Genomic DNA, 27559 nt, shown 5'->3' with positions numbered 1-27559 from the left:
TGAATCCCAAACTACTGACATAGGTAAATAGATTTGATGTTTTGAGCGTGCAGGATAGAGAACCATTATTTTACAGCGATGCCAAACCCATAATGGAAACATTTAAACTAGGATTACCTTATTCACAATTAGTGTCATTGGAAGTAGTGATCCCACTAGTCACTCTACTGCAAGGGTATTAAACTCAGTTCCTGGAGGGCCACGGCCCTGCACAGTTTAGATATAACCCTAATTAAACACACCTGATCCAGCTAGTCTAATCATTTAGGCTTATTTGAAAACTAAATGGTGTGCGTGTTGGAACTAAACAAACTGAGGTTGACCCCCCTGCTCTACTGTGATCACACTATCTGGTAAAAATGGTAACCGTGAGACTCATAAGCACTTTAGGCAATTTTTATTATGATTTGGTTAGTTTCATTCAGAAGTATTCAATGGGATCATCGTGAGCCTTGGATGTCTTTATGCTGTGCAGCGCCAGTTTTTCTCCAACATGGGGCAGAGTTTTATAGACGCGTAGATGAATGTACTCATCCTCACCTACATGCACCTGAAACAGATCATTTACAGCATTGGCCTCAAACTCAATTCCTGGAGGCAGCTCTGCACAGTTTAGCTCCAAATCACACCTGCTTGGAAGATTCTAGTGATCCTGAAGAGCTTGATTAGCTGGATCAGGTGTGCTTGATTAGGGTTGGAGCTAAACTGTGCAGAGCTGTGGCCCTCCAGGAATTTAGTTTGAGACCAATGACTTCCAACAACGCTTTTAAAAACTTTCATAGCTGTTAATGTCTATATCTGAGGCTTTCTTTAACAGACATATTCAGTACATTAACAGGGTACTCCTATAAGTTAATTCATAAAAATCACAGGGATTTTCTCGTACCTTAATGAAGTAATTTGTCCCCGCAACAAGTTGTGTTCTAAATGTTTTTGCGGTGAAAACGTCAAACTTGCGCCCAGCTTTATCCTCGGCATGAGACTGTATCTGTGGAAAACGGGAACTGTTGGACTGTGACGCATCTCTTCACTAGTTATATTTATCTACAATGTAAAGTTACAAACCTCATCGCATATTTTCTGCACCTCTTCATTGGCATCTTTCTCCTCAGATGTTCCGCCGCACCACACATTCATTTTAAATACAAGAGTCAAACAAAAACACTCAGGAACGACTCCTCACTCCTGACTGGAACAAGCGTGCCTCATAAGTCCTGGGGCCTCATTTATATCCGTTGCGTACGCACGAAACCTGCCCTGAAAGATGCGTACGCCACTTCCTACGCAAAAAAAACAACAACAGAAAAACAAACCTGACGGTCAAATTTGCGCACCTGCACGCAAACTCTGACCCAGGCGTACGAAGTCTTTTTCCTGGAGAAAATTAATGAAGCAAACAACAATTTTAAACTGTTTTCATGTCGAGATACACATTTACATTAAATATTCCACTCTCATTAATGGACATAAACACTAAAATTACATAGGCCTAGTCATGACACAAAAATTAAACTAAAATCATATGAATTTAGACATATTTGTAATGGATGCGCTTGATCATATATATATATATATATATATTTAGCGAGAAGAATGAACAATGATGCGCAGCTCGATATTATGGCGGACACTGCTGGATTTGGTGGTCGAATGGTCCATTGTTTGGTTTGAGTCTAATGATAATATCTTACTGTTCAACCGAAGCTGCACGGAGCTGTTCAGGTCGTGTGAAGGCATCTCCACAACATTATGAAAAATACCACCATTTGAAGGCTACAACGTTTCATTTCATTCATCAATAAAAATGAATGTATGACACAAATGGCATTTATAGTCCGTATCTCATCTTTCCTTAACGTTGTGTATCTTTGACGGTGTTACGTGGATGGGAATATGCATGGAAATGATATGCAGATGAGGTTATGCATAGTAAAACTACGCGTTGTAAGCTCCATATATGGTGATTTCAGGGAGGAGATGCACGCACAACCTTCCCCTGACTGGGATTTATAGTGATTTTTCCGCAGGTTCTGGGGTACGCATGGTTTTATAAATCTAAAAACTTTTGTGCGTACGCACACTTTTAGGATGAAATCTACGGAGGGATTTATAATGCCCGTGATAAGTGAAACCAGAACATTTCGATCGCCATCTGGTGGCTGGCTGCAGTACAGGTCATAACTCTGGACACCCAGATGACTACTGGTGCTTCTGTCACTACTGAATCAACTGAATTATAATATTTTAAAACATTTTTAACAGTAGGGCCTACTTGTTATTTATTTTATACATTAATATTGATTGTTTTTTATTTCATATGGTTTTGTAAAGCACAAGTCCAATCAATGAAACTTGACATGCAAAAGGTTGCTCTTGCCTTGCAGATAAACTTTAAGTAAATTTGAAATTTGAGTAAAATTGTCACTCATGCACATTTATATCCTCTCCGCTACCTGCAGGAGCAGGAGTTCACTCAGTGAGACTATAATAAAAAATGAAGTGGTATGAAATGTGATTTGTAATAATAAGCCGCTGCAGTTAATGAGACATTTATGTATATTGTTATGACATGACTGTTTATGGTCTAATGTACTGCAGCCCCGCTGTGTTGCCATATGGATTCTTCATTGTAAACACGCAGCTGAATATAGGCTGGCTTCTTCTGTGGGAAATAACTTTTTTACAAGTTTGTGATTTCGTATGAATTCATACGATTTGAAGTTTATGAAAACGTATGATTTTTAAATTAAAATATTAGCATTTAAGGCCAAAGGTACGAATGATAAATACTTACAAATGAACAACAATTAATCAATTCATCAAAACTTAAACAGTTAAGAATTGCCATGAAATAGTTTTGGATATTTTTTTTTAAATGGCAGACTCCCAAATATGATGATTCTTGTGTGAGGGACCATCCTAAAATTTAGACCGAGTTTATAAAAAATTCTTAATATTTTAGTATTGCAATCTTAGACATATTAGTTACACCTAAAATTGAAACATTTATATTATATACATAGCAAAAACATATATTATAAACTATAAGATATTTACTTTTCTATTTTAATCATTTAGATTATTTATTTAAATTTTATTTTGATTTATTTTTACACTGATGAAACCCAACTCATATAATCCTGCACTTTTATGTTAACGTGAGTAACAAGTCCAAATACACCCACCAAAAACCACCATTTAAAACTGTCCATCCATGCATTTTATGTGAATAATGTACATTACAGGCAGTTAAGTATAAAATAAATGTTTACTGCATTAGTATCACTAATTACAAAGACCAAACTACTGGCATAGGTAATTAGATGCGAGTTAAGTGATGATTTTAGTATGCGGGAGAGAAAAGGAAGTGTTATTTTTTTGCTTAATTCACAGTGAGTTTCACTGGTAATGTTTACCCATGATCTCACTAGTCGAATACATTTTGTAAGGTCATTGCATGAAATAAATGAGTTAATATTCATCTTCAGGTGGTACTGTAAACATTTACTGTGTAAAAATGGTAACATTGATCTGCATGAGTATTTTGGGCAGTATTTGATGATTTGCTTAGTTTCATTCAGAAGTATTCAATGGGATCATGATGGGCCTTGGATGTCTGTATGCTGTGCAGCTCCAGTTTTTCTCCAGCATGGGGCAGAGTTTTATAGACGCGTAGATGAATGTACTCATCCTCACCTACATGCACCTGAAACAGATCATTTACAGCAATGCTTTTAAAAACTTTTATAGCTGTTAATGGCTATATCTGAGGCTCTCTTTAACAGACATATTCAGTACATTAACAGGGTACTCCCTATAAATTAATTCATAAAATCACAGGGATTTTCTCGTACCTTAATGAAGTAATTTGTCCCCGCAACAAGTTGTGTTTTAAACGTTTTTGCGGTGAAAACGTCAAACTTGCGCCCAGCTTTATCCTCGGCATGAGACTGTATCTGTGGAAAAACGGGAACTGTTAGACTGTGACGCATCTCTTCACTAGTTATATTTTTATCTACAATGTAAAGTTACAAACCTCATCGCATATTTTCTGCACCTCTTCATTGGCATCTTTCTCCTCAGATGTTCCGCCACAACGTAAAGGCATTTTATATACTGAGAAGTAACAAAAATACTCAGGAATGTCTTCTCACTATAAAATTGACTTGATGGAAAGTTTACTTCCTGGTGATCACGAGACTACTTATTCTTCTTTATCGTGGCTTTTGCAACTTGTAATTAATGCATGTTGCCACCTACTGTACAGGAGTATGTAGAGGGACTTGACAGATACTTTACTTATTTACCTCATTTAAAGGGAGAAAAAAAGTAAAAATGATCCTTTTCGTTTCCAAATTCCTCTGATTAATACAGTATTTTCAAGAAACATAAACAAAGCTTTGAGTCTATTTTTTCCATCACTTGTTCTCTAAGAATATCTTCCATTTCCTGCCTGAATTCATGGTATTTATTGTAAAGTAAAAAGTAAAGTCGTGACGTATTGTCAAGTATGGTGACCCATACTCGAAATTGGTGCTCTGCGTTTAACCCATCCAAGTGCACACACACAGCAGTGAGTAGTGAACAAATGCACACACACACACACACACCGTGAACACACACCCAGAGCAGTGGGCAGCCATGCTGCAGCGCCCGGGGAGCAGTTGGGGGTTCGGTGCCTTGCTCAAGGGCACCTCAGTCGTGGTATTGAGGGTGGAGAGAGCGCTGTACATTCACTCCCCCCACCTACAATCCCTGCCGGCCGGGGACTCGAACCCGCAACCTTTCGATTACGAGTCCGACTCTCTAACCATTAGGCCACGACTTCCCCAAATACCCTCCTTCGAGCCGGAAGCATCTAAACAAGACATTTTCTACATCGTCCTTGGTTTGACATCTTGTACATAATCCATTACTCTTCCCTATATCTGCAATGTATCATTCAATCCAGTATGACCTAATCTCAGCCTTGAGTATACCACTTCTTCTCGCCTGTTTGCCATATTTATCCTTTTTCCTCCTACTTTTGCTTTGGTTTATATGATAATATTTACATTTAATCTCAGACTCCCATTCTTTTTGCCATATTTGCATTCTCACATTTGAGTTTGGCTTTAATCTCTCCGTTGCCCATTGAAGTATTCATTTCTGCTTGCTCTTTTTCCAATGCTTCTTTTGCTATCGGCTTATTCATCACCTTTGATGCCAATATGTGCTGGAACCCAACAAAACTGAACTTCTATTCCTAGATTTCTAATATTTAATATGTCTAGTTTCAATGATTAAATCTTCTCTAACGGAAATATTGTTTTCTAAACTTTGTAAGGCTGCCATTGAGTCTGTACATTTGACTGATTTAATTGGTTTATTTTCTTCTATCCATCTTAAGGCTTTAATTATCCCAGACATCTCAGCTGTAAAAACAGAAAGATGGTTATTTAATCTATAACCCTTTTTTGTTTGTTTGTTAAATTCTGGAATATACATTATATGCCACAATGACCATTTTTGTTTTTTGACCCATCTGTAAATATTTTAAGATAGCCGTAATGTAATGAAGACAAATATATTTGACCACATTTTGCAAAACTGTGATCATCTTGGTATTCTGTTTTAGTAATTCTGTACTGATGACTGGAAAAGGGAGCATCCAGCACTTAAAGCTACTGCAGGGCTAAACTCAAATTCTTTCATTCCAAATTGTTCTGCTATTATTTGGATTCCAAACAAAATCTTCTGCGTTTTTAATGATATTCCCAACATTCATTTAATACTGATGTAGTTGGATTGCTATTGCTGCTTATTAGTCTAACGCAATGTGTTAATGACAATTTAATGAATCTTAGTTTTAGTGGGACTTCTTCTGATTCTACTAATAAAGCACACGTTGGTGTTGTTCTCATGCATGGCTCCTATTGCAATTCTTAAAGCACTATATTGGATTTGAGTTTTTCTAATCTAGTTCTGCATACTGTATTAAATACAATACTTCCATAATTAATATTTGCCCTTATCAAAGCTTTATAAATATTCATTAAAGACTGTCTATCTGCTCCCTAAGTGTGTCCAGTAATCATCCTCATCAAGTTCGTGCTTTTTTACATTTCGTTTTAACATGATTAATATGGTATTTCCATGTGTGTTTTTCATCAAACCAAACACCTAAATAGAAAGAAAATTTAAATCCCCAGTTAATTCCCCATTGTAATAGGATCTGAATTTCCTTTTGCATGTTAGTAACTATGAAATATTCCAACCTCTTTTCCATATAACAGCATCATCAGCATATAATATTCGTCCATCTTCTTTTCCTAGTTTTTCAAATATATCATTAATCATCAGATTAAACAGGACTGGGCTAATCACACTTCCTAGTGGAATTCCATTTTCTACGGTGAATTCCTCTGAGCTTTCTTCACCTACTCTAACACTAAAAGCACGTTGAGAAAGAAAATCCAAAATATAGTTAGCCTATACATTTTCCCACCAATCCCCATTTTATCCAGTTTAATTAATAAGCCTTCCCTTCACATGGTGTCAATAGGCTTTTTCTCAGTCCAAAAACACAGCTGACAACACGAGACATTGGAACAGACCATTTTTGTTTTTTTTACAACCAAGTGTGTTGTAGTGTATGAACAGAGAAGAGCTCCTCGGCTGTTGTGCTTAAACATATGTATAAATATGATCAATATTTAAGTTTAAACATAAATTATTGATCTTTCCTGCGGTAATGTATCTCTGTTCATATTTTATCATCCCCCGCGAAGTGGTTTGATCCACTTATTGCCGCACATGTAACATGTTAGGGCGTGGATAGTTTTGATATAAATAATGTTTAACGCGATAAAAAAAAATATACAAAAATTTTAAAATATTAAAGAATTCTCGCAGGTGACTCCAGATGACTACTGAGCTCAATCTTAAACATATTTTCGTAACTTTTTTTTTTTAATACTACAATATTTGTCATGTATTGTATACATTGTTATAGTTTTTGTTGTTTTACTTTTTTACATTTTATGTGGTTTGGTAAAGAACAACTTGTACTGAAACTTAATATACAAAAGGTTGCCCTTGAAGATACACAAATCTATAACAGGTTAAGCAACCCTGCAAAAACATGATTGTAAACATGTTTTGTTAAAATCTATATAAATGGAAATATCACTTCTTCAGTACATGTTCAGATGTGTTTCATAATAGATATATGCTTCATCATGTGTCCATCCATGTGTCCATACATTTACTTCCTTAACTGTTAAAGACATTATTACACACACAGTTAATGACTAAGCCATGTTATCAAACATTTAACTGTGGACAAAAAAGTTTAGTTTTTACTTTATAAAACTTTATTTATTTATTTATTTAAAACAAGGAAACATAAACTATTTTAAAAGAGAAACCCCTACACCATCTGCTACAAATTTTGTTAAATCAAAGTGTGAGATCAGTTAGTTGTGTAAGGATTTTTCATAATCATCAGAAGTGCATGTGAAGAAAAAATGGTAGCCTTGACAGTCATTGTACATCTGTATTCAAATGACATACTGAGCACGTGTAGTCATACAGTTACACAACCTGCCCTTTATAAAACCAGTTCCACGGGTGTAGTATGTGTGTTATTTAGTCCTCAGGGTGTTACGGTAACTTCCCTCTCTCTTCAAAGCTTGCTTTCAGACTCTGGAATTGGTTTCAGACGCAGGTAATAAGTTTTGTGCCTTTATGTTTCATATAGCCTACTTATAAATGCATATGTGAGAGTGCTTCTATATATATATATATGAAAAAACAAAAAAACACTCATTTAATCTTTGTAATCTCCTCGGATGACAAAGATGCCTGACAAACGTTGGTGTTGTTGTGATCATGAACTGGATGTGATTACACGCGATACACGTCCATTGTAATACTGGGTTTTTAGGGTTCAGATTGGGCTATATATGGAGAATAATGCACAGCAATCTGCTCTTTTTTTTTTAAAGGTGCCATAGAATGCATTGATACAATATTTTAAATTGTTCTCTGATATCTACATAGAAGGTATGTGACTTAGGTAACGGCAAAAATTCTCCAGAAACGTTTTTACAGGTGCATTTACAACCCAAGGATTTCTCCCTAGAATAAAATGGTCTGTTATTACCTTATTTGGAAGGGTCATGAATAATAATGTTGAGCTCTGCTCTGATTGGCTGTTTCACAGTGCTGCTCATTTCAGTAGCTCACAGCAGGAAGGAATCACAGGGAAAATATACATTTCAATACTTTCTCTTGCAGTTATATCGTCGGGTAATTATAATGTATATAAAATGTGGCCATCAGGGAGCCGCTATTAATATGCGGAGCACTGAAACTGCTTTCAAATGCACAATCGCGTTTTACTTTCAATTCGCTTTAAAGATTTGCGATCGCACATACTCTGTTAGTACTCTCTACAATGGAGCGGCAGTACTTACCACACATTTTACAAGATCAGATGCTTGTCAGTGGTGCTCAGGATCTGTAAATCATTCACCATCATCCTCAGTCATCTCTCTTTACTCTGTTTATGTGATAAGTGAAATCTTATGTACTGCAATGTAACAGGCTAGCAGCTATCCATGCATGTCCCTTTAGTGGCTCGCGTTATTTTATTAGAACTCATTATTTGCTTTCCGTGCCTTTCTGAATACAGACACCAACCCATCCCTGCACAGCCTGGAACATAACATTTATCTCCATGCTCTGCTATTTTCGTTCTTGTCCTCGCTAGTTTCTTCTCAATAGGGAGACCGGGGAGTGTTGTAACATGGTCAGTTTGGCAAGTCAGAAAAGAGCTGTGGTCATGTCATCAATATCATACACCCCATTCACATTTTTAATGTTACAGAAGAAGTGGCATGTGAATGTGCGCAACATTGTAGATTTTATGACCAAAAAACTGATTTTCAGGAAAGAAACCTTTTTTTTTTTGCCTAGCAATCATTGTTTATGGCTGCTTGCGGTGGGGATAGGTGTACAGTTCATTAAAAATGTTACAACCAAATCTTAATAAATATAATGAGTCCAGGAATCACATCCTCTATTGAGGCAAAGTCATGTGATGTTTTTGTTGCACATCAAGGCATTTTGATCCTCTTTTATCGCAGTACAGTTACACAATCTTTCATTGACATTCACTTTAAACTCAATTAATAAACAACGTATTAAATGCACTTGGCTTCTAGATTTGTATATTAAGTTGCTCAAGCAAGTGGAAACACATTTAAACACAGCTTGCAGTCTACTTTTCACAAATATTTTAAATTAAAACTTACCACTGACAGAAACAGTCTGCTGCTCTGGTGCCTTTTACATTTAAATCTTTATTACAAACAGTCCCACGGGACTTTTGTTTTTCTACCTCCACAAGACACAAGTGCATATGTTGCCTTGTTTATCTAAAAGTGCACTTTTATTTGTTTTAAACCTAGCCAAAAGCCTGTGAAACACAGTAGACTTTAATTATATCTATTTACTTCATTTCCATGTCAATCCATGTTCATTTTTACCTTGAACAAATCGCTGTAAATTTAATTCAGCGTTTGCAGCACAGCAAAAATAGACTCGGTGCGGAAACTATCGCTGCACCGCTCCTGGAAGCTTTAATCCGCTTTAACATGTGCACGGACAAAAATACGCACCGCAAACGGAGTATGTGTGAAACAGGCATAAGGTGATGTACAGGTTTGGGGGCGGGGCCAGTGCGTTAACTGCGTTAAAATATTTCAATCGCGTTATTTTTTCATAACTAATTAATCAAGTTAAGGCGTTAAACTGACAGCCCTGTGGTGGCCGAGAAGTGCAAAACAAATCACGATTCTGAAAACAAAATAACAAATTACAAACGCAAATGCAAATCTAAAAAACAAAATTACAATTCAGAAAACACAACAACAATTCAGAAAACATTATAGCAAGTCAGAAAACACAAGGACAATCAAGGTGTACAGGAAGAACGAGAAGAAGAACAGCAGATGGTAGATCAGGTGTCATATTCTTTTTTGACTTGATGGACCCGGATCCGATCCCGCCTTCTGCCGAACTTTTCCCCCTCCCTTTTCAAATCTCATATCGCATTGGAAAGGCATTTATTTTCAATAAAAATGAAGGAAATAATCAAAAAGTTGAAAATAAAATATCGGGTAGGGTTAGGGTAGGGAGGGCTTTATTGTACCAATAAGGTGGCATCCATTTAATAATTTGAATTCAAATTATAATTTACACTCAGTAGGCTATGTTATTATTGCATACAGTTTTTTTTACTACAATACTGAGGTGCAGATAATTGCCACTAATTGCAACAAGTAGTAGGCTATACATAGCACAAAATCCTACTATTTTAACATAGTGTAAATAGGTATTTGCACTTAGTTAAATAGCCTTTATCGCTATAGCTGCTGCATAAAAATCTACATGCATGTACATTTACAACACTACTCTGTATTATATTACCTTTGAATCAGAATACAAAAAAAACTTGTTAACGCTAATGCCAGGGTGTTTCTAATACAGTGTCTATGGGAGTGACGGTAAATTTGACATAGTTCTGTCAAATAGTGATAGCAGCTAACGTATTTACACTAAGTGAAAATATAAGGATTTTATGCTATGTATACTATACTTGTTGCAAATAGTGGCAATTATCTGCACCTCAGTATTGTAGTAAAAAAAACAGTATGCAATAATAACGTATTGAGTGCAAATTATAATTTTAATTCAAATGGATGCCACCTTATTGGATGCCACCCTACACCTACCCTAACCCTACCCGATACTTTATTTTCAACTTTTTGATTAATTCCTTAATTTTTATTGAAAATACATGCCTTTCCGATGCGATACGAGATTTGAAAAGGGAGAAAAAAAAGTTTGGCATACAGTATATATATTACATATTCAGATAACAACAAACAGAACATTCTCTTTATTTCAGCTGCTCACAATGGGAGGTCACAGCGTTGCCCGTTTAGCACTCATAGTCCTTTCTGTTGTCATTTTCATCATCTGCATCATATTCAACGCACTTGCTGGACCAGGAACCGGTATGTACAGCAGATAAACTTAATACTTTTTCCAATGTGAGTAAGGTGCTAAATTGCATTTTGGTTAAATAGATTGCTACAATGTAATTTTTTTTCCTTTTTGCAGGTCCTTTTCGGAACAACACTGCAGCGATATCAAATAAATACAATACAGAAATCACTCCCTCGGGATGGACCTTCTCAATCTGGGGTGTCATCTACACTTGGCTGTCGCTCATGCATATTTACATCCTCACCACTACCTGCAGGAGGTAAGAACTCAGTGAGCTAGAATCCAATGGTAATCAAAAAATAAAGTGTCATGAAATATGATTTTGTAATAATAACATGCTGCAGTTAATGAGGCGATTATGTATAATGTTCTCACAGGACTGTTTATGGTCCAATGTACTGCAGTCCCGCTGTGTTGCCATATGGATTCTTCATAACCTGGATTGTAAACATGCTACTAAATATAATCTGGCTACTTCTGTGGGACAGAGAGTAAGTTTGTCTTTTTAAAAACAATTCTGAAAGTTTGTAATGTTAAAGATTTTTTAAAAATATTATTGGCCTCTTATGGCTGAATTTAAATAATGAAAAATACAGCAATATTGTGAAATGTTATTACAATTTTAAATAACTTTAAATGTGTTTTAAAATGTAATTTATTTTTGTGACGGCAAAGCTGCATTTTCAGCAGTCATTACTCTTGTCTTCAGTGTCGAATGATCTTTTAGAAATCATTGTAATATGCTGAAACATTTCTCATTATCTCAAATTGTGTTGTTTTTTGTGGAAACCATAATAAAACCGTGATCTTTGATGAATAGTATTTATTTATTAAACAGTATTTATTTATTTATTTGTTATATTTAAAAATAACGGTAAAAACTGCGAAGACACTGATAAAAAAAATAAGAAATGTTTCTTAAACAGCACATTAAAATGATTTCTGAAGTAATGGCTCCAGAAAATTCAGCTTTGCATCACAGGAATAAATTATATTTTAAAATAAACAAATAAATAAATAACAGTTCATTTAAATTGTAATAATATTTCACAATATTAGCCTACTGTTTTCAAAAACTTTTGGCTAGCAGTGTATATTCAAGTAATAAAATTGAAATATATTTTCAAAAGAGGAAATTCTACTAATATTTGAGGAAAATAATTATATACAAATACTGTATGTACAATACATTGAGCTTGTACAGAAAACAAAATAATTTGTGCATAAAATGATAAGTATATATATAATTTATATATTAATACTATAATTATATTATGCTTATCTCTCTCATAAATGTTGACTGTTTGCAAAATCCTTATAAACTTCTTTGCATTTCTTTAAAGGGTGATGATTGCTGCATTCATTATTCTTGCCTTGATTGCCTTCACAAACTATTTGCTGATAATCTTCTCCTGTCATGGACTCAAACAATATGGAGCCTGGTTAAACAAATATCACAAAGTAGACCTCTGGTGCATACGGATATTGGTGAGAGACCATTACAATTTTACTTAATAGCATCTCAGGCCATTTTAATAACATTATGCATTTTTAATTTTGCATCTTCAATCTTGCAGGTTCAGAATGGCATTGCAACATACACAACATGGACAACAATTGCCACCCTGATTAACTTCACCGTTGTGCTGAGATATGATGCTGGAATGACCCAGTCAGATGCAGCAACAGTCTCTCTCTCTATTCTTTTGGGTGAAGCTATTTCTTGGTAAGACAATGGAACTCAAATAAATGAAGGATTTGAATAAATAAAAGACGTTAATTTTGAGATTAATGCATTATTATTTTACAGGTTCATTGTTGAGAACTTTGTGTTTGAAAAGCACCTGCGATACATTCTGACAGTCTACCCTGTTGTTATTGTGGCCTTGAGTGGAAACATGACAAAGAACTTTAAGTCTGCAGATCCAAGCCGCAGCGGCATTTACATAGGTGAGCACGAATGTGATAATGTCTTTGCTGTGTTCTTAATCTGTTGGGCCATATTTCATGACAGCAATATTTTGTTGTATTCCACAGCTGTTTTACTGGGGTTGACTTGTACACTATTTGCGATCAAAGTGTTGCTGGTTATATGGAGGCATATTAAACATCCTCTCTACAAAGGCATGAATGTCGAGGAAGTGATATCACCAATGGAAATTGCTGAAAAGCAGAAGAAGATCTTCACTTAAACTGAATAATGTTTGTATCATCTGATTTATATTTGCCATCATCCTTTTTCAATGCTATTTATTTTTGTAATTGTTCAAATGTGTAAATTTGTATTTTTGATATATGATCAAATAAAAACTAAAATGTAAAGCTTGTAAATGAGTTACACAAATTGAATTGCTCTTATCAGGGCAGGGGGTGTCCTAGAGTATCTTTACAGTGACCATGATCTATGCACTGTTATATACCATTTTTCTCCGGCAATAAAATCATAAAACTCACTAGGGTTTAAAGTTTTTGCAAAGTTTTAGATGGGAAGTCAAGAGGTTGTTGGCTTAATCCCAACTAGTGGTGACTGAAAATAGAATCATGATCACAATCCCATTATATCAAATGTCAATCAAATTAATGAACTGTGTATTGATTTGTATAATAAATACTTAGTCTATTGTGGCTAAAATTATGACGATGAATAAAAAAAATCAGCAACTTTTATTTAAAAAATGTGAAAGTCTTCATTTTTTACTTAAATTAAATTGCATTGGATACAAAAGGAAAACATTTGTAATAATTGTAAGAAATGTAAACATTTATTTAAAATGTAGTCTGAGAAATATGATCATATCATAGGCAAGTTGAGTTACTATCAATTATTTTAGTATCATTTAGATACTATTATTTAATTTGTATTAATATTTACAATCCGTTTTATTTTTGTATTTTAATCTTAAAGCTTTAGTATTATTTGAATTTCAATTTTAGTTATTATAATAGGCTACATAAAGTTTAACTAAATTAAAATGAGATTTTTTTTATTAAAGTCTGTGTTATCAACGTCATTTTTGGTGTTAGGTTATAAACCATTTTTGTTTGCCATTTAATTGTTCATTTATTTTAAATAGGTTTATTGATGCCCCTAGTGGGCTTTCTCCTGCTGTGTTGTGGCTGTGAATCCCTCCGCAGCACTAGGTGGCAGCATTTCATTGTGCGTCTTTCTCCCGCACAGGAACAAAAATGAGCGGGAGAATTTGTGTTGTTGTTGTTGTGGGCCAAATACAGGGACGATCCCTATGAAATATATGGTTTTCTGTGAAATATTAATATTTTAATACTTAATTTCACTGTTGTTTTGAAAGTAAGGCTATCGCAAATGCAAAATTAGCATCAAGACTGGCCAAACTGCCTAAACAAAGAAGAGTGTAATGTAAGCGGCGAATGGCGGTAAGCTACCAGTCACAGGCATGCTGGGATTGAAACGGAGAACCGGACTATCTGTGCGTTTAAGAGCTTCATTGGCGGACACACATTTTCTTTAACCAGGAGTGAACACGATGTCCCAGGTCAGTAGTCATGGGTGCATCGTTAGGTGAAGAACAAAACCTCCGTTGCATATAGGCGCAGAGTCCGTCAGTGGCTGCGCTCAAAACCTAGCAAGCTCCCTACATAGACAGCATTATTAGGCGCTGAAAATTCTCTCTGATTAGCTCACTGTGTTTTGGGACAAAGCCAGTGCCTCTGAAAAGAAAGCAGATGTGACAGTTCAGACCCCGTTCAGTCAGAACATCACATTGTTTATTACATTAATGTAACGTTAAACATTATTTCTGTGGTCTCTCTTATACACATGTGCTGTTCTTATGAACTTTCTATTTATCAAGGAATCCTAAAAAATATTAAGCAGCACTGTTGTTTTAATTGATATTTTTATTGATATGAAATGTTTCTTGAGCATCAAATCAGCATATTAGAATGATTTCTGAAGGGTCACGTCACACTGAAGACTGGAGTAATGATGCTGAAGATTCAGGAATACATTACATTTTCAATATATTAAAATAGAAAACAGTTAATTTAAATTGTAATTACAGTATTAAAGTTTTACTGCATTTCTGATCAAATGCAGAGTGAACAAAATAAATTTTAAGAAAGAAAAAGCTTACCAAACTTTTGAACTGCAATAGACAGATAGATTTATAGATATGGTTGGTTGTGTGTGTGTGTGTGTGTGTGTGAATTATATGATAAATGTATAGTTATCATGAGTTAGTTTTACATATTTTATTCTTCAAATGAACTTGTGATGTTTGAATCAATGATTTCAGGTCAAAGCCAAAAAGAAACTGCATTATTATCAAGGACATGAAATGTAAGTAATGTTACATTTTCATAACAACCTATTATTGTATTTGTTAATATCTTAACTAGCGCAAGTAATAGTAATTTAATCATATGTTGCTGCTGATTTTCAGAGTCAATTCTGAATACAAGATCGATAAGGTTTTGACCCTGCGTGAGATTGACAATCTCTTCGACGACATTGGTAATTATATTCTTACATTCATCTCATTGCTTAAAATATCCATTTAATTGTTGCTTTTTCATGCTATTCATTCTGTGAAACCATATCCCATGTTGTTGTTGTTGGTAGATGCTGACTCTGAGCTGGGTTTGCCTCTGCTTTCTCCTTTGCCCAAAAGCACTGGTATGAATAGTCAGAAGAAAAGTGAAGGTTCTTCTGGTCCAGAAAAGATGAAGGCATCATCTCAACAGGTACACATGAAGTGACTCATTAGAAGTCAGTCTGTTCTTTCTTAGTGCCACAATGTGATATTGATTGTTAATCAGATGACTCTGATTGTCAGGTGCCCAAGGATGCTTTAATCCAAGAAAATGGCATTCAAGAAGATGAAATGATTGATAAAGGTAAACCTACATTTAATCGATTGTTTTATTGGACGCAGTTTTTTTTTTTTTTTTTTTTTAGCAGTTGTACTGTATATAATTACTTACTAGCTATTACTGCACATTTTATTTTAAAGTAAACTTAAAATGTTATTAAACCGGTAAAAAAAAAATATATATATATATATATTTTTGATTATTTGAAATTAAATTAATAAATGCAAAATTTTAATTTAAAATTCTAAATGCAAATGTAAACATATGCAATTAAATTAAATGTATAATTTGTATTGGCAATGCAAGTAGAAATCTAAACTACTTGCTCGACCATGAAAGCAGAGAAATGAGTTAATTTAACATATCTCAACCATCTCATACCTGCTTAGCATCTGAAATAATTGTCATATTTCTTTCAATCCTAACAAAGAGAGTCCATTTAAAGAACTTGCTCCCATGAAGACGTCCAGCCCTATTGCTTTGGCAACAGAGAGGGATGAAACGGTGGATGGAGTCAGAACTGTGGCTGATCCTCTTCTCTTTGTTGAGGACGAGGAACCCATTGGTGGAGACTTAAGCAAGGCGTCATGCACTCAGCAGTCAGAACCGGTCAAGGAATCCTTTAATGGGTAAGAATAAAAAGAGCCTGATAAATGTTACTGTTTTTGTTTCATTGGGCGAATTCCAAAAGGCTTTTTTGCGCCCTTGAAGGGGACGCCATTTGTAGGGACGTTGCAAATGAAAGTGAACAACTGAATCCCTTCACGAAGGGCCCTTCCAGAAGTCCTTTAGCGAAGGGAACATGCGATGGTCACTTCACAGAACTGATTTCTGTTTGTGATCATGTGATCTTCAGTTAGGAGATCTTGCGATGCATTTTAAAGCAAAGTGTGGGTTTATTTGGACTTTTCATACAAACGTAAGTAGAATAAACTAATTAAATTTGTCTTTATTTTCATGTAATACAAAATATTTCGTCAGTGATAGAAATATGATTTAAGACTGTATTGTAAGCAAGTTTAGTTAGAAAAAGTTTAATAGTAAATAAGACACAATTTGACAGCATTTAAACAAAATAATAACAATAAGGAATATTTATTTGCAACAACTGTTTGAATGATGCATGCACGCGCAGCGTTGTCAAGGTAACATCTGGTCAGTCATTCCCTTCGCCAAGGCATTTCCAAACGCTTATACGAGACAGTAATGCCCTACACCCTTCCAAGAACTCACTTCAAGGGCTCTGCCCTTCGAAGGGAGTAGGGCATAGGGATGCTCACTTCCGTTTGGAATTCGCCCGTTGTCTAACTGTTCACTTATTTTCTCTGCTCTGAAGTGATAGCGAGTCTCTGGCTTCACCACCGGAAAGGCTCGAGTTTAGAAAAACTACTAAAGCAACTTCTGGTTCTTTGTCAAGGTCAGATATTAATGTATAGCAACAGTATTGTTCATCTTTCTTATAAATAATATTTATAGGATTTAATATATAATTACATTTCTTGTATTATAATAAAAACAAATTCAACTTTAAAATTTTTATTTTTCAGTGTGAAGTCTGCGAAAACCATTAAAATGTCAGAGCAAGCCACACAGTCCCCTCCAGAAACTAAGGAAGATTTAACAGTGTACGGAAAGTATCATTTGTAATGTTATAACTGAATTGTCATTTTTATTTAGAGCTGCAGATTGCTTATTAAATCTTCTCATTTTTTATTATTAAGGGAAAAAAATCCAAGTCAGCTTTCTCCTGTTTTGGTTCAGAAAAGTGAACCAAAACTTAAAGAGGTGGAGCAATGCAAGAATCAAGTGGTGGAGCATCAAGGCAAAGGATTGTCTTTCCACCACAAGCTTAAAAAGGCCTTGATGCCTAAATCCCTACAGTGAGTTTAAATGTGACATTCTGTTCTTAAACCACGTGTCGTTGTTACTTTTTGTAACATGTTTTCATTGGTGAGTTCCAGGAAACCAGCAGCAGTTCCAGCTCCTCCACCTGTAGATTTAGAGGAGGATTTCATGATCCTAGACGACGAGGCTCCTGTTCTTTTTGTCATCCCTCGCAAGGCAGAGGTCAGCAGGAACAAAAGACCTGTCCCAGCAGACACTGCAAAGGAGAATGTTCTTACAGAGCCAGACTGTACAGATCGGCTCTCACAGAGTGAAACCGATACGACTAATCAGCATGGGAAGGATGCTAAAAGAAACAAAGCGCAAACTGAGTCTGGTAAACAAAAACTGAAAAGAAAACATGGAAAAGCCTCAAAAAAGAGTGACAAAGGCTCTGTGACTCGTGATAGTGTTGAGGATGGAGCAGACCTTGTAACTGAAACGCTAGAGGACAGAATTTCTGATCAGACCTCTTCTCAAACTGTACAGGGACACAAAACTGTGTCAACAGGTAAATCACGCTTTTACTAAATCTTAGCTTTATGGTGTATAAAAATTATTTTTTTTAACTCCAGTAAAAAGTGTCACATGGTCTTTCAGAAATCATGCTCAGAAAACATTTGTTATTATTAACAATATTTTTGTAAAAACCATGATACATTTTTTCCCCCACTATTCTTTGTTAAAGTTCAAAAGAACAGCATTTTAATTTCAATTTAATGCATCCTTGCTGAAAAAAAATAAAAAAAGGTGTGACCCCCAAACATTTTCAACAGTATTATTACCTTTTCTGAATCCTATTTCATAATCATATGCCAATATTTTTAATCAATTAATCCTAAAATGATTTTTAGTGAATGCATAAAGTCAGTCCTTTTAACACATTTAAACATTCATACCTTTTTACTGTTTTGAGTGCATATACCTTAACAATACATTTATTTTTACTTTTATAATACATTCATAAATGAAAAATGATATGCTATATTTAAAGGTTACATGTGATTATATTTTAAATATTTCTTTGTGTGATGGTTACAGGAAAGAAACGTGCAAACAGCAAGGCTCCTGAGCCTGCTGATCTTTCTGACCAAGATGAAACAAATACAGGTGGCAGCCAAGAAATCCTGAGTCTAGAAAAAAGAGTTCCTGAGTCTAGAGCCACAAAGAAATCCTCAAGATCATCTAAACAGGAGAGACCCGGGCCAAAAGATAAGAAGGAATCCAATAAAGACACTGCTGCAGCAGATCACCGCTCCACAAAATCCAACAAAAAAAGAAAGAATAACAAAAAGGAGGAAACTGTCCCTAAGACAAAGAAACAAACTTCTAAACAACAAATAGATTTGGAACAGATAGATCCTTCCTGTGAGGAGCAAGAGCATGAACCTTCACCTGCCCTCAATGAGCGAGAGGAGGAACAAACGACAGGTTAGTTCCTCAGTGCACTGATAATTACACAAAGCATAATTTTATTATTTTGGTTCGACAGACATCTAACACTCCCAACTCAGAGATTAGGCGCATTTAACAACCATCACTGCAAAGCAGATGAAAACTTACAATCTTTTCTGTTTAATTTTTGCACTGTAGCTGTTAATAAACGATCTTCACACAAGGAAGACGCTGTGGATCCAGGCAAAAAACAGAAGAGAAAAGAGACAAAAAGGGTGGAACCAAAACCACAGGATCCACCAACAATATCATCCGACATTTCTTCAGACAGTCCTATGTGTTACAGGAGGAAGAGGAGACCTCCAGGAGAGTGGTGGCTCTCTAGCCCGAATGAAAGTACCACAGAGCCTCAGCCAAAGCAAGCGTTGGATACGGCACAAAGGCCGAAAGCTAGTACTAAAGCATCAACAAAGCAAGCAGCTGCTGTTGATTCTGAGGAAACACAGTCTATCAGGCCTGCCCAGGGGAATCAGAAAAAGCAGAAGACTCCCAATGTGTTGGACAGTGCTAAAAAGGCAATAGCAGGTGACGATGGACATAATGCTGGAGCTGAACAGAAGACTGCTAAGAAAACAGGGGGTCGAAGGAAACCAAAATCAGCAGCCACTCAACCTCAAGTGGCAGCACCAGGAGTGGAAGTGGGAGCTTGTCCGAATGAGAATGATGTAGAGATTAGTCCAGAATTGTGTAGTCCTAACAGACAGCACAGTCTCCTTGGAGGTAAACTCATTCCCAAACTTTTACTTTTGTTGATTTAAGTTTTTATACTTACTGTTTCTTCCTATAAATAAAACAGGTGAGAAGAGAGTGTTTGACTGGATCTACTCGCGTGAATCTGGATCTGCACAGAAACAGACTTCATCTTCTCTCAGTAGACCGGACAGTTCTGTGCCAGACAATGTTCCACAGAAAAGACAAAGAAAAGCTCCTTCCAACTGGTGGGAGGCGCCGCAGTCTCAGGAACCAGCCAATGGGCTTCCCACACCTCGTAGTCCTCCTCCACAAAAGTCCAAACTAACAAATACACCTCTTCGTGGTGTGATTAATAAGGATGGAAATTCAATGAAATCACAAAAAACAAAGAATCACACCAGGAACCTAAAAAGAAACATTATCAACACGCCAAAATCAATCAAACGATCTTTAGCCTCAATGAATGCCATTTTTGCTTCTGAAAAACCTGAAAACATGGTAAAAAGTGGACTAAGGTGCAGGAAACAGGGTCGCAGAAACCTCCTTCACTCTCTTGAGGACCAGTCAGATCACTCGAGTGAGAATATGGCCCAAAGTGATGATCAGTTTCAGGGAAACGGCCGTGCCTCTTTTGGCTTCACCAGTGGTGTTACTGTGGAGCCGTCAGGGACCAGAAACAAAACAAGTGTCCGAGTATCCAGTGGACCCAACACTATATCTGATGTGTAAGTTGAGTTATTAAAGGCAGATGCCTGGCCAAAACAAATGAGTGTAAATACTGGAAATACATCTGCAGTTTATCTTATTATGCATACTATATATTTTTAATATATATTAAGATTTTATACAAGATCTTTTTTGTATCCATATAGTATATCTAGTAATAATAATTATAATATAATAATGTTATAATTATATGAATGAAAGCAGAATTTGATATTTCAATTCAGCAAGGACACATTAATCAAAAGTGACAGTAGTGACATTTCTGACGTTACAGATGATTTCTATATTTTAAAGTAATGCTGTATGTTCTTTTGAACTTTATCAATTAAAGAACCCGGAAAAAATATCACAATTTCCACAACAATATCAACTGTGATGATAAAAAGAAATGTTTATGAGTAACAAATCAGCATATTAGAATGATTTCTGAAGGGTCATGTGACACTGAAACGTGACACTGAAACTTTCGTGCTGAAACGTTGGTGGTTAAGTACATAAACTAGTTTTATTTGCAATTGAGTGTGCGGTTATATATCGTCTTCACAATATTTTGGGGTCTCCTGATCTGCGCCTTGTATGGTGTGCGTGTGCTTATTTCATATATTATTACCTACGTCTAACCCCTACACCTAACTATTTGGATAAAAATAACTGTTGTGTGGCCAGTGCAAATAATCACTCTGTTTACAATTCTGCTTGTGTAGTGACGTTGCTTTCAGGAGTGGGCCGTCATCAATGCTTGAGCTTCAGCGACATGAAGAGGATGATGATATTGGTAAGTATTCATGTGCAATATCTTGTAAACCTGCAGTCTATCATTTCTGTACCACCAAGTGGAATTGCGAATATAAATTTATCAAACTCCTATGCCTGTTTTACTCGGTCAGGCCTCTCAAACATAGTGATTTGAATGTACCACAGAACCATGTGTCTATCGAGAAAATTATTCTACAAATGGCAGCTTTAACAGCATATTTGTAACCATCAGTACTTTTATTTTCAGACTTGCCATCGTCGAGAGTGATGCCGTCGTCGAGAGTGACGCCGCATATGCGACAGGCTCCACGGGTGTTGGTGCAGTGTGATCTCTGTGGGCCTCCACTGCAGCCTATTGTCCTGGAGGAAGAGGATTGGAACAACCTGCATGAGTGGTTCTCTCACCTGTGGCCCCCAGCCTCTAAAGGTAATGGAATTACACGCATTAAAAATGCATTAAATCAACACACAAGACTATTTTACATACTAGGTGTAGCCAAGTTATGGGGACTCTCTGCCCGAGCAGCCTTTTGTTGAGTGATTTATTCATAGGCACAATAATGACAGGAAAGGTGTTCCCCCTACTTGGGCCTGAACCTATAAAGGCTGTCTCACACACACACAACTGACAACAAAGTGCTAGTGCTGGTGAATGCCGACTGTGTTGTCACATCATGATGCATGAGTCTGGGCTATAAAGTTGAGCTTTAACACACCTTAAAACTAAAACCAGCAACTAACGAGCACATACGTTTTGACCCTGCAAGGAAAAAGAGAAAACAAAAATAAGACTGCAGAGATATTGCTTACTGTTTTGAATATGTGTCATATCAAAAAATGGCGCCGCTGTGTTCGGACGCCGTTCAGGCCGCTCCGCTGAGATTTTGCTTTAACTTACTTTTTTACTTACTTTCACTTTTTCTTTTTACACATTCCACGTCGGCTTACCTACATTTCACTGCTGGTTATACTCTGTATAATTGTGTGTGTGACAAATAAAAATCTTGAATCTTGAATCGGAATCTTGATCACTTGCTTCATTCCAGATGACTATGTTGTTATGACAATGTAAAATTAGAAGAACCTTCTTTGGAACCTTTTTCTTCAACGGTGGCCCAACGTTCACTGATCATGGGTTTGGCTCGTCATGGCCTTAACCTTTTTGTTAGTAGTGTTGTTTTGTAGTTAGTAGTTTTACTTGAGTGGTTTTCTCAAGGACACATTCATTCGCATGTACAAGTTGGCTAATTATCTAATTGCAATCATTAATTGCTTTTTATTTTAAATACATTTTTAAATCATTTTAAAAGTTTTTAAAGTCCTTGTTTTTATTGTTGTGATTATTTTATTTTTTTATGTATAGCACTTTGAATGACCATTGTGTATGAAATGTGCTATATAAATAAACTTGCCTTGCCTTTATATTTACATAACATATGAGTTATTTTTTTTTTTTTATTATAAAAACCTGTCATTATGATAAACTCCACAAATTTAGTTTAAGTTTAAATGGAGCGCAATTATAAACAACAAGGATGTGGAAGTTAACTACTGATAGTGTTAACCACAGACCTTATTTCAGCCATTTAACCAAAAAATCCTACAAAAATACGTCATCCCGGCAGCACACTTTGACTACTGCTTACTTGTCCTAATGAATATTTACAGTATTTTTTCATACTGTGGCATTTGAAATAGCAAAACCATAACCACAGGTCAGACCATGGATGGCAGGTTACTACATATGATAGGTCAGTGTAATTATGGTTTCAATGGTATTCAAGTGTTGTATTTATGAAACCCATTTAGAAGCTGTAAGTACAACCACTACCGTTGTTATGCAAATGAAGTGCTTAATTCCCTCAGCAGATTATTTAACATGAATCTACAACATTTATGTCAAAATAAGTTAATACTGTTGGAGTTATCACAGTAAAACCATGAAAAATGTTCATATGGGTGATATATACATTTCTATAGTGACGTGTGTGCGTGACTTTTTTCCCTTTTGTGTTTTCCTTGTTCCTGTTTGTAATGCTGTGGCTGTCTAGCAGTTTGAGATGTTTGACTTCCACAGTGCTTTAAAGTAGAAAATTCAAATGCGTCACACAGTGCACCACACAGATAATTGGTCCTTGCTGTGAGGTTCGGTTGCGAAGCATTTAACGCTTATCACATAAAAGCCTAGAACGTGAGATGAGGACACAATCATATTGGGGGTGGTTGTTAGTATAAAATATAATTACATGTGCTTCGGCAGCCTAAAATTGAGCTTATTTTCAGTGCTGGGGAATTTTGCCTTCTTGTGACTTAAGTTTATTTATGTTTAGTGTTTCTGTTCTCCATTCTAGACGGGCGAGTTATCAGTCCTGATGACTTCCACTGGCACTCTCATGGAGGCCGAGCAATGGGCCACATGGTTGACCTCCAGAGCCACTCTTTCTCACATGGAAAGATACTGCTGGGGTCATTCATGAAGAAACCCCCACAGGTGGACCTTGATACGGTTTCTGTAAGTAGAAAGTGTCTTTTTATCTCTGTTAATTGCATAATCACAATAGTGACCTGTACCCGTTTTGAGATATAATTGTAAAAATGAGTTCATGAGAAGGTTACATGACAGTTATTTGTTTTATTATCCCTTTTGCCAATATGATGCATTCCTCATCCCAAGCTGGCACATTTTATTAAATAATAATGGACTACACTTTACACTCTGTAATGCATTTGTTTAAATTATATGAACATCATTTTACATTTACTGTGTTTCTCTTTATTAAGGTATTCAGCGTTATCTCAAGTTGTGTACGTGTTGATATCGATGGTGTAAAGTCAGTCTACAATTCTGGACAAGTGTTTATGAAATCCTCTGGTAAGTGAAAACTTAAATCAGAGTTAATTACATTTGTTTTTACTTATTACTAAATACTAATAACGCATGTGTTCTTGATTTTCCAGATTTAATTTTATTACTTTATTGTATCTTATTTTTGTTACAGGACAAATGTATAGCATTCAAAACCTCTGTCAGGAGCCTGCAGTGCTGATTTACCACAGGACACAGTCAAATGACACACAGAGCTGATTGACATTGTGGCCTTCATCAATTTCCTTCAAATATTCAACGGTATAATTTTTAAAGAGAAATTTGTAGATGGTTGTCTCAAAAAGTCATACAATTATAGCTCATAAATGCTAGTTGTTTTGTGTAAATAGCTTCAAGAAATTGCTAGTCTTGGAAAAAAAACTTATGATGCTATATGAAAAGCTTTTCAAAACTGGTCTTATCAATATACATGTACATTTTTGTCTTTTTTCCCTTGGAATGCAACTGTCTAGATATTCAGAACAAATTTGTTGAGTTGTCAGTAGGGGTCAGCAGATCCTCTGCTATATTACATTGCTGTGCATGTCCAACTTTGCCTCTTTTTATGCTCAAAAGTAGTGCTGTTTATTTGAGGTATATGTAAAAAAGTAAAATCTCCATTTTATTAGTTACCACTTCATTTACAGTTGATCAGTGTATTGTCATGCGAGTGATTTCACAGCATTTGTGTTTGTAATATTAATTCTACTTCTACTACCCTGTTTGGAAATGTGTTTATGTATAGACTTGTAATTTTTTTTTTGAATTTTGTTTTGAGAGAGCAAAGAGGTACAGAAGTCACTGTGTATATACTTTTTTATAAAGTTAAATTGTTTTTGTGAAAGAAGAAAAATAGATATACACATAAGACATTAACTTTTTTTTTGTAAAGTGTATACATAGATGCTTAAGACTTTTAATCCATTATTGTCTCTTTACATTTTAAAATAAGTGACATTCACTTCTATATACCATTTTTCTCTTGTCACTTACAAATCCTTTTTGTGAAGGCCAGGGGACGCTCTATCGTTTAATTATGCAGCATGCTTTTAACCTCAGACATGCAGTGGAGAAACAGCATGAAAAATAGGAGACAAAATAGATTAGAATGCCTTTTCATAGCAAATCATAACACTTTGCGACACACAAGTTTATCCCTTGGCCATAAGGCACTGCTAGGAATATTTTAAACAAGCGTGATAGTGATAACACAGATACCTTTTGTTTATAAAGATAATAAATTGTTCTTGCTTTAACCAGCATATGGTTATAGTTAAGATACCCCCATCTTTCTCCTGAGGTTTTCAAACCAATCCACACAAAAGTCTCTTTCACTGTGTGCCTAAAAAGAGAAATGGTTTGTTTACCACAAATTCTAGTAAATTTGGGATTACTTTGTCCAATCAAACTTTAGCAAAGTTTGGAAATGTTTCAATTAATCAGAGTGTCACTTTAATCATAGAAAATCCCCCATCAGCAGAACTGTGAAAAAGTCGACAATATGTCATCTCTCACTTGTTATCTTGCTGAAATAGCAGTAGCTACAGGCATCAACAATTCACTCTTTATCATGTAAACCCATTTGTGGATCCAGTCTTTCCACTTTTAGAGGACAATTGGTTGAGAAAAATGAGCAGATCCCTGGAAAACCCATCAAAGAGCTGACGGATGTCGACTAGAGACCAAAGATATGTCAAACCAAGCGATTAGCAGTGTTTAATGGAATGACTTTCCACATTTCCCACTGAATGTTGTGGAAAACAGCAACATATATCATGGATTTATTTTATCTTGCTGTTGACGTATAAAGCCATACATCGTTGTAAAGGTTAAGCGTAGAGACCAACAATAGCTGAATGATGTCGAAAAATAGGTCAGGTGCAGTTCTTGCCCAAAATAATGATAAAAAATATAAACTGGACTGAAGGTTTTCCTGAGGAGCCTCTTGGGTTGGTCTTTTCTCCACAAAAGCAACTAGCAGTGGGTTAAAAGGGGAAAATAACTCAAAACTGGTGAGTTTTCAGTAGCTTCATAAGCTTGTGGAGGCACTCTGAGCTTAATACATTAAAACACTGCAAACCTTTTCCTCGCTTGGTAACATTGATTACTGTGCTCTCACATTTGTACTAAGTGAATCTGAGTGCAGATGGATGAAGGACATGGTTCAGGGTTGAGAGAAGCTCTAAAAGGGTACCAGACAGTGCGACCAAAACTAGGAAACGGGGTGAATTATAAATGTGGAGAAAGATAAATCACTGCTTCCCATACAACATTTCCAAAAGAGTAGAGCTCTGACACATTAAAATCCTGACAAATATGTAGAAGGGGATCATTGAATGAGAGTTTTGGATACTTGTGTATCCTATGCTATGCCCACTAGCATGTAACTTTAACATTTTACAATCTTAAATATATTTGGTAGGTATGGTTCTATGAAGAACCTTTAACATCAATGCAACCTTTCAATTGCTCAAAAGGTTCTTTATAGTGGAAATGTTTTTTTTTTTAAATAGTTCTTTGGGGGAACCAAAAATGGTTCTTCTACTATGGCTTTATTGTGAAAACCCCTTGTTGGAACATTCATTTGTAAGAGTGTATTTTAATGGTTTAACGTATACATTCATTTTCTGTATGTCAATATGAGTACTATTCCTATCAGAACTGACTCTACGAAGGCGCTAATCACAGTGTAGGTTTTAGGAACAGCAGTATTCTGGCAGCAAACATTATCAAAGGATTTCCAGAGTATAATGTAACTTCCTTCCATTGTTGAAAATTTTCTCTAAACCTGTTTGCTTGGTGCTGCACACATTGTTAGTTTCAGCTAAGCCCATTAAATTCAAATCAGCTAAACAAGGCATCTCTTTTAGTAAAGCGGTCGTTTAGAACTCGATGGCAGACTTGGCAGCATCAAACAAATCAAGGAAATTCCCAATGTCAGACACTTAACAAGACTAATCTGTTACACAGATGAACGCTGATCCCTTTTATCCTCTCTGCTCTTAGTGCTGCAGCTGTTTTTTTACAGAGAAAAAGTAAAATTTGTAGCAAAAATTTTATTTTGCTGATTTGGATTGTTTTTTGAATGTGTGTCTTTGAATAATTGTGTGTATTGCAATGGTATAATCTAACTGGTAGATCAAAGCATCAAAATCAATGAATATGACGCTCAAGAGGAAGTGTGGTGTTAGATGGTTTGTATCTAACACTTTGTGTTTATATACTATATGTAGGGCAATGTCAAGTTCAGCTTTCCGCTTCGTTCCAGGA

General features: G+C 35.7%; 4 protein-coding genes across 4 annotated transcripts; 2 read left to right on the top strand and 2 right to left on the bottom strand.

Moving 5' to 3' along the window:
- Positions 1-421: 421 nt before the first annotated feature.
- Positions 422-1178, bottom strand: LOC306863191 (cystatin-B-like; the record flags this gene model as incomplete). The annotated part of the gene is made up of 3 exons (XM_079406413.1): positions 1066-1178; positions 887-988; positions 422-550 (listed from the first exon to the last, which is right to left on the bottom strand). The coding sequence occupies exons 1-3, from the start codon at positions 1135-1137 to the stop codon at positions 422-424; spliced, it is 303 nt and encodes a 100-aa protein (XP_079262539.1). The 5' UTR covers positions 1138-1178.
- A 1340-nt stretch (positions 1179-2518) lies between these two features.
- LOC306863206 (cystatin-B-like) lies at positions 2519-4235 on the bottom strand. Its single transcript, XM_079406431.1, has 3 exons — positions 4037-4235; positions 3855-3956; positions 2519-3706 (listed from the first exon to the last, which is right to left on the bottom strand). Exons 1-3 carry the CDS (start codon positions 4106-4108, stop codon positions 3578-3580), a joined length of 303 nt encoding a protein of 100 aa, XP_079262557.1. The 5' UTR covers positions 4109-4235; the 3' UTR covers positions 2519-3577.
- Positions 4236-7622: 3387 nt separating this feature from the next.
- LOC306863214 (uncharacterized protein) lies at positions 7623-13728 on the top strand. Its single transcript, XM_079406449.1, has 8 exons — positions 7623-7708; positions 10958-11066; positions 11173-11317; positions 11436-11549; positions 12402-12546; positions 12636-12784; positions 12869-13008; positions 13096-13728. The coding sequence occupies exons 2-8, from the start codon at positions 10967-10969 to the stop codon at positions 13248-13250; spliced, it is 948 nt and encodes a 315-aa protein (XP_079262575.1). The 5' UTR covers positions 7623-7708; positions 10958-10966; the 3' UTR covers positions 13251-13728.
- Positions 13729-14222: 494 nt separating this feature from the next.
- LOC306863017 (uncharacterized protein) lies at positions 14223-27347 on the top strand. The gene is made up of 18 exons (XM_079406156.1): positions 14223-14570; positions 15333-15376; positions 15480-15550; positions 15659-15780; positions 15873-15933; positions 16340-16538; positions 17246-17326; positions 17457-17534; positions 17631-17789; positions 17871-18304; positions 18835-19224; positions 19387-19968; positions 20045-20666; positions 21372-21442; positions 21671-21850; positions 23775-23935; positions 24205-24295; positions 24423-27347. The coding sequence occupies exons 1-18, from the start codon at positions 14562-14564 to the stop codon at positions 24506-24508; spliced, it is 3441 nt and encodes a 1146-aa protein (XP_079262282.1). The 5' UTR covers positions 14223-14561; the 3' UTR covers positions 24509-27347.
- Positions 27348-27559: the final 212 nt, after the last annotated feature.

This window comes from Barbus barbus (assembly GCF_936440315.1).
Source record: "Barbus barbus genome assembly, chromosome: 44".
NCBI classification, from domain to species: Eukaryota; Metazoa; Chordata; class Actinopteri; order Cypriniformes; family Cyprinidae; genus Barbus; species Barbus barbus.
Note: the sequence above shows the minus strand (reverse complement) of the source record. Positions and strands in the feature narration are given on the sequence as shown.

What these genes read in the sequence shown, in the direction of transcription:
- LOC306863214 (XM_079406449.1), top strand. Translation starts at nt 10,967, where the DNA reads ATGGGAGGTCACAGCGTTGCCCGTTTAGCACTCATAGTCCTTTCTGTT. An exon ending in ACTTGCTGGACCAGGAACCG is followed by an intron (nt 11,067 to 11,172) that starts GTATGTACAGCA and finishes TCCTTTTTGCAG; the next exon opens with GTCCTTTTCGGAACAACACT. An exon ending in CTCACCACTACCTGCAGGAG is followed by an intron (nt 11,318 to 11,435) that starts GTAAGAACTCAG and finishes ATGTTCTCACAG; the next exon opens with GACTGTTTATGGTCCAATGT.
- LOC306863017 (XM_079406156.1), top strand. An exon ending in TGGACCTTGATACGGTTTCT is followed by an intron (nt 23,936 to 24,204) that starts GTAAGTAGAAAG and finishes CTCTTTATTAAG; the next exon opens with GTATTCAGCGTTATCTCAAG. An exon ending in AGTGTTTATGAAATCCTCTG is followed by an intron (nt 24,296 to 24,422) that starts GTAAGTGAAAAC and finishes TTTTTGTTACAG; the next exon opens with GACAAATGTATAGCATTCAA.
- LOC306863206 (XM_079406431.1), bottom strand. Translation starts at nt 4,108, where the DNA reads ATGCCTTTACGTTGTGGCGGAACATCTGAGGAGAAAGATGCCAATGAA. An exon ending in TGCAGAAAATATGCGATGAG is followed by an intron (nt 3,957 to 4,036) that starts GTTTGTAACTTT and finishes GTTTTTCCACAG; the next exon opens with ATACAGTCTCATGCCGAGGA. An exon ending in GGACAAATTACTTCATTAAG is followed by an intron (nt 3,707 to 3,854) that starts GTACGAGAAAAT and finishes GATCTGTTTCAG; the next exon opens with GTGCATGTAGGTGAGGATGA.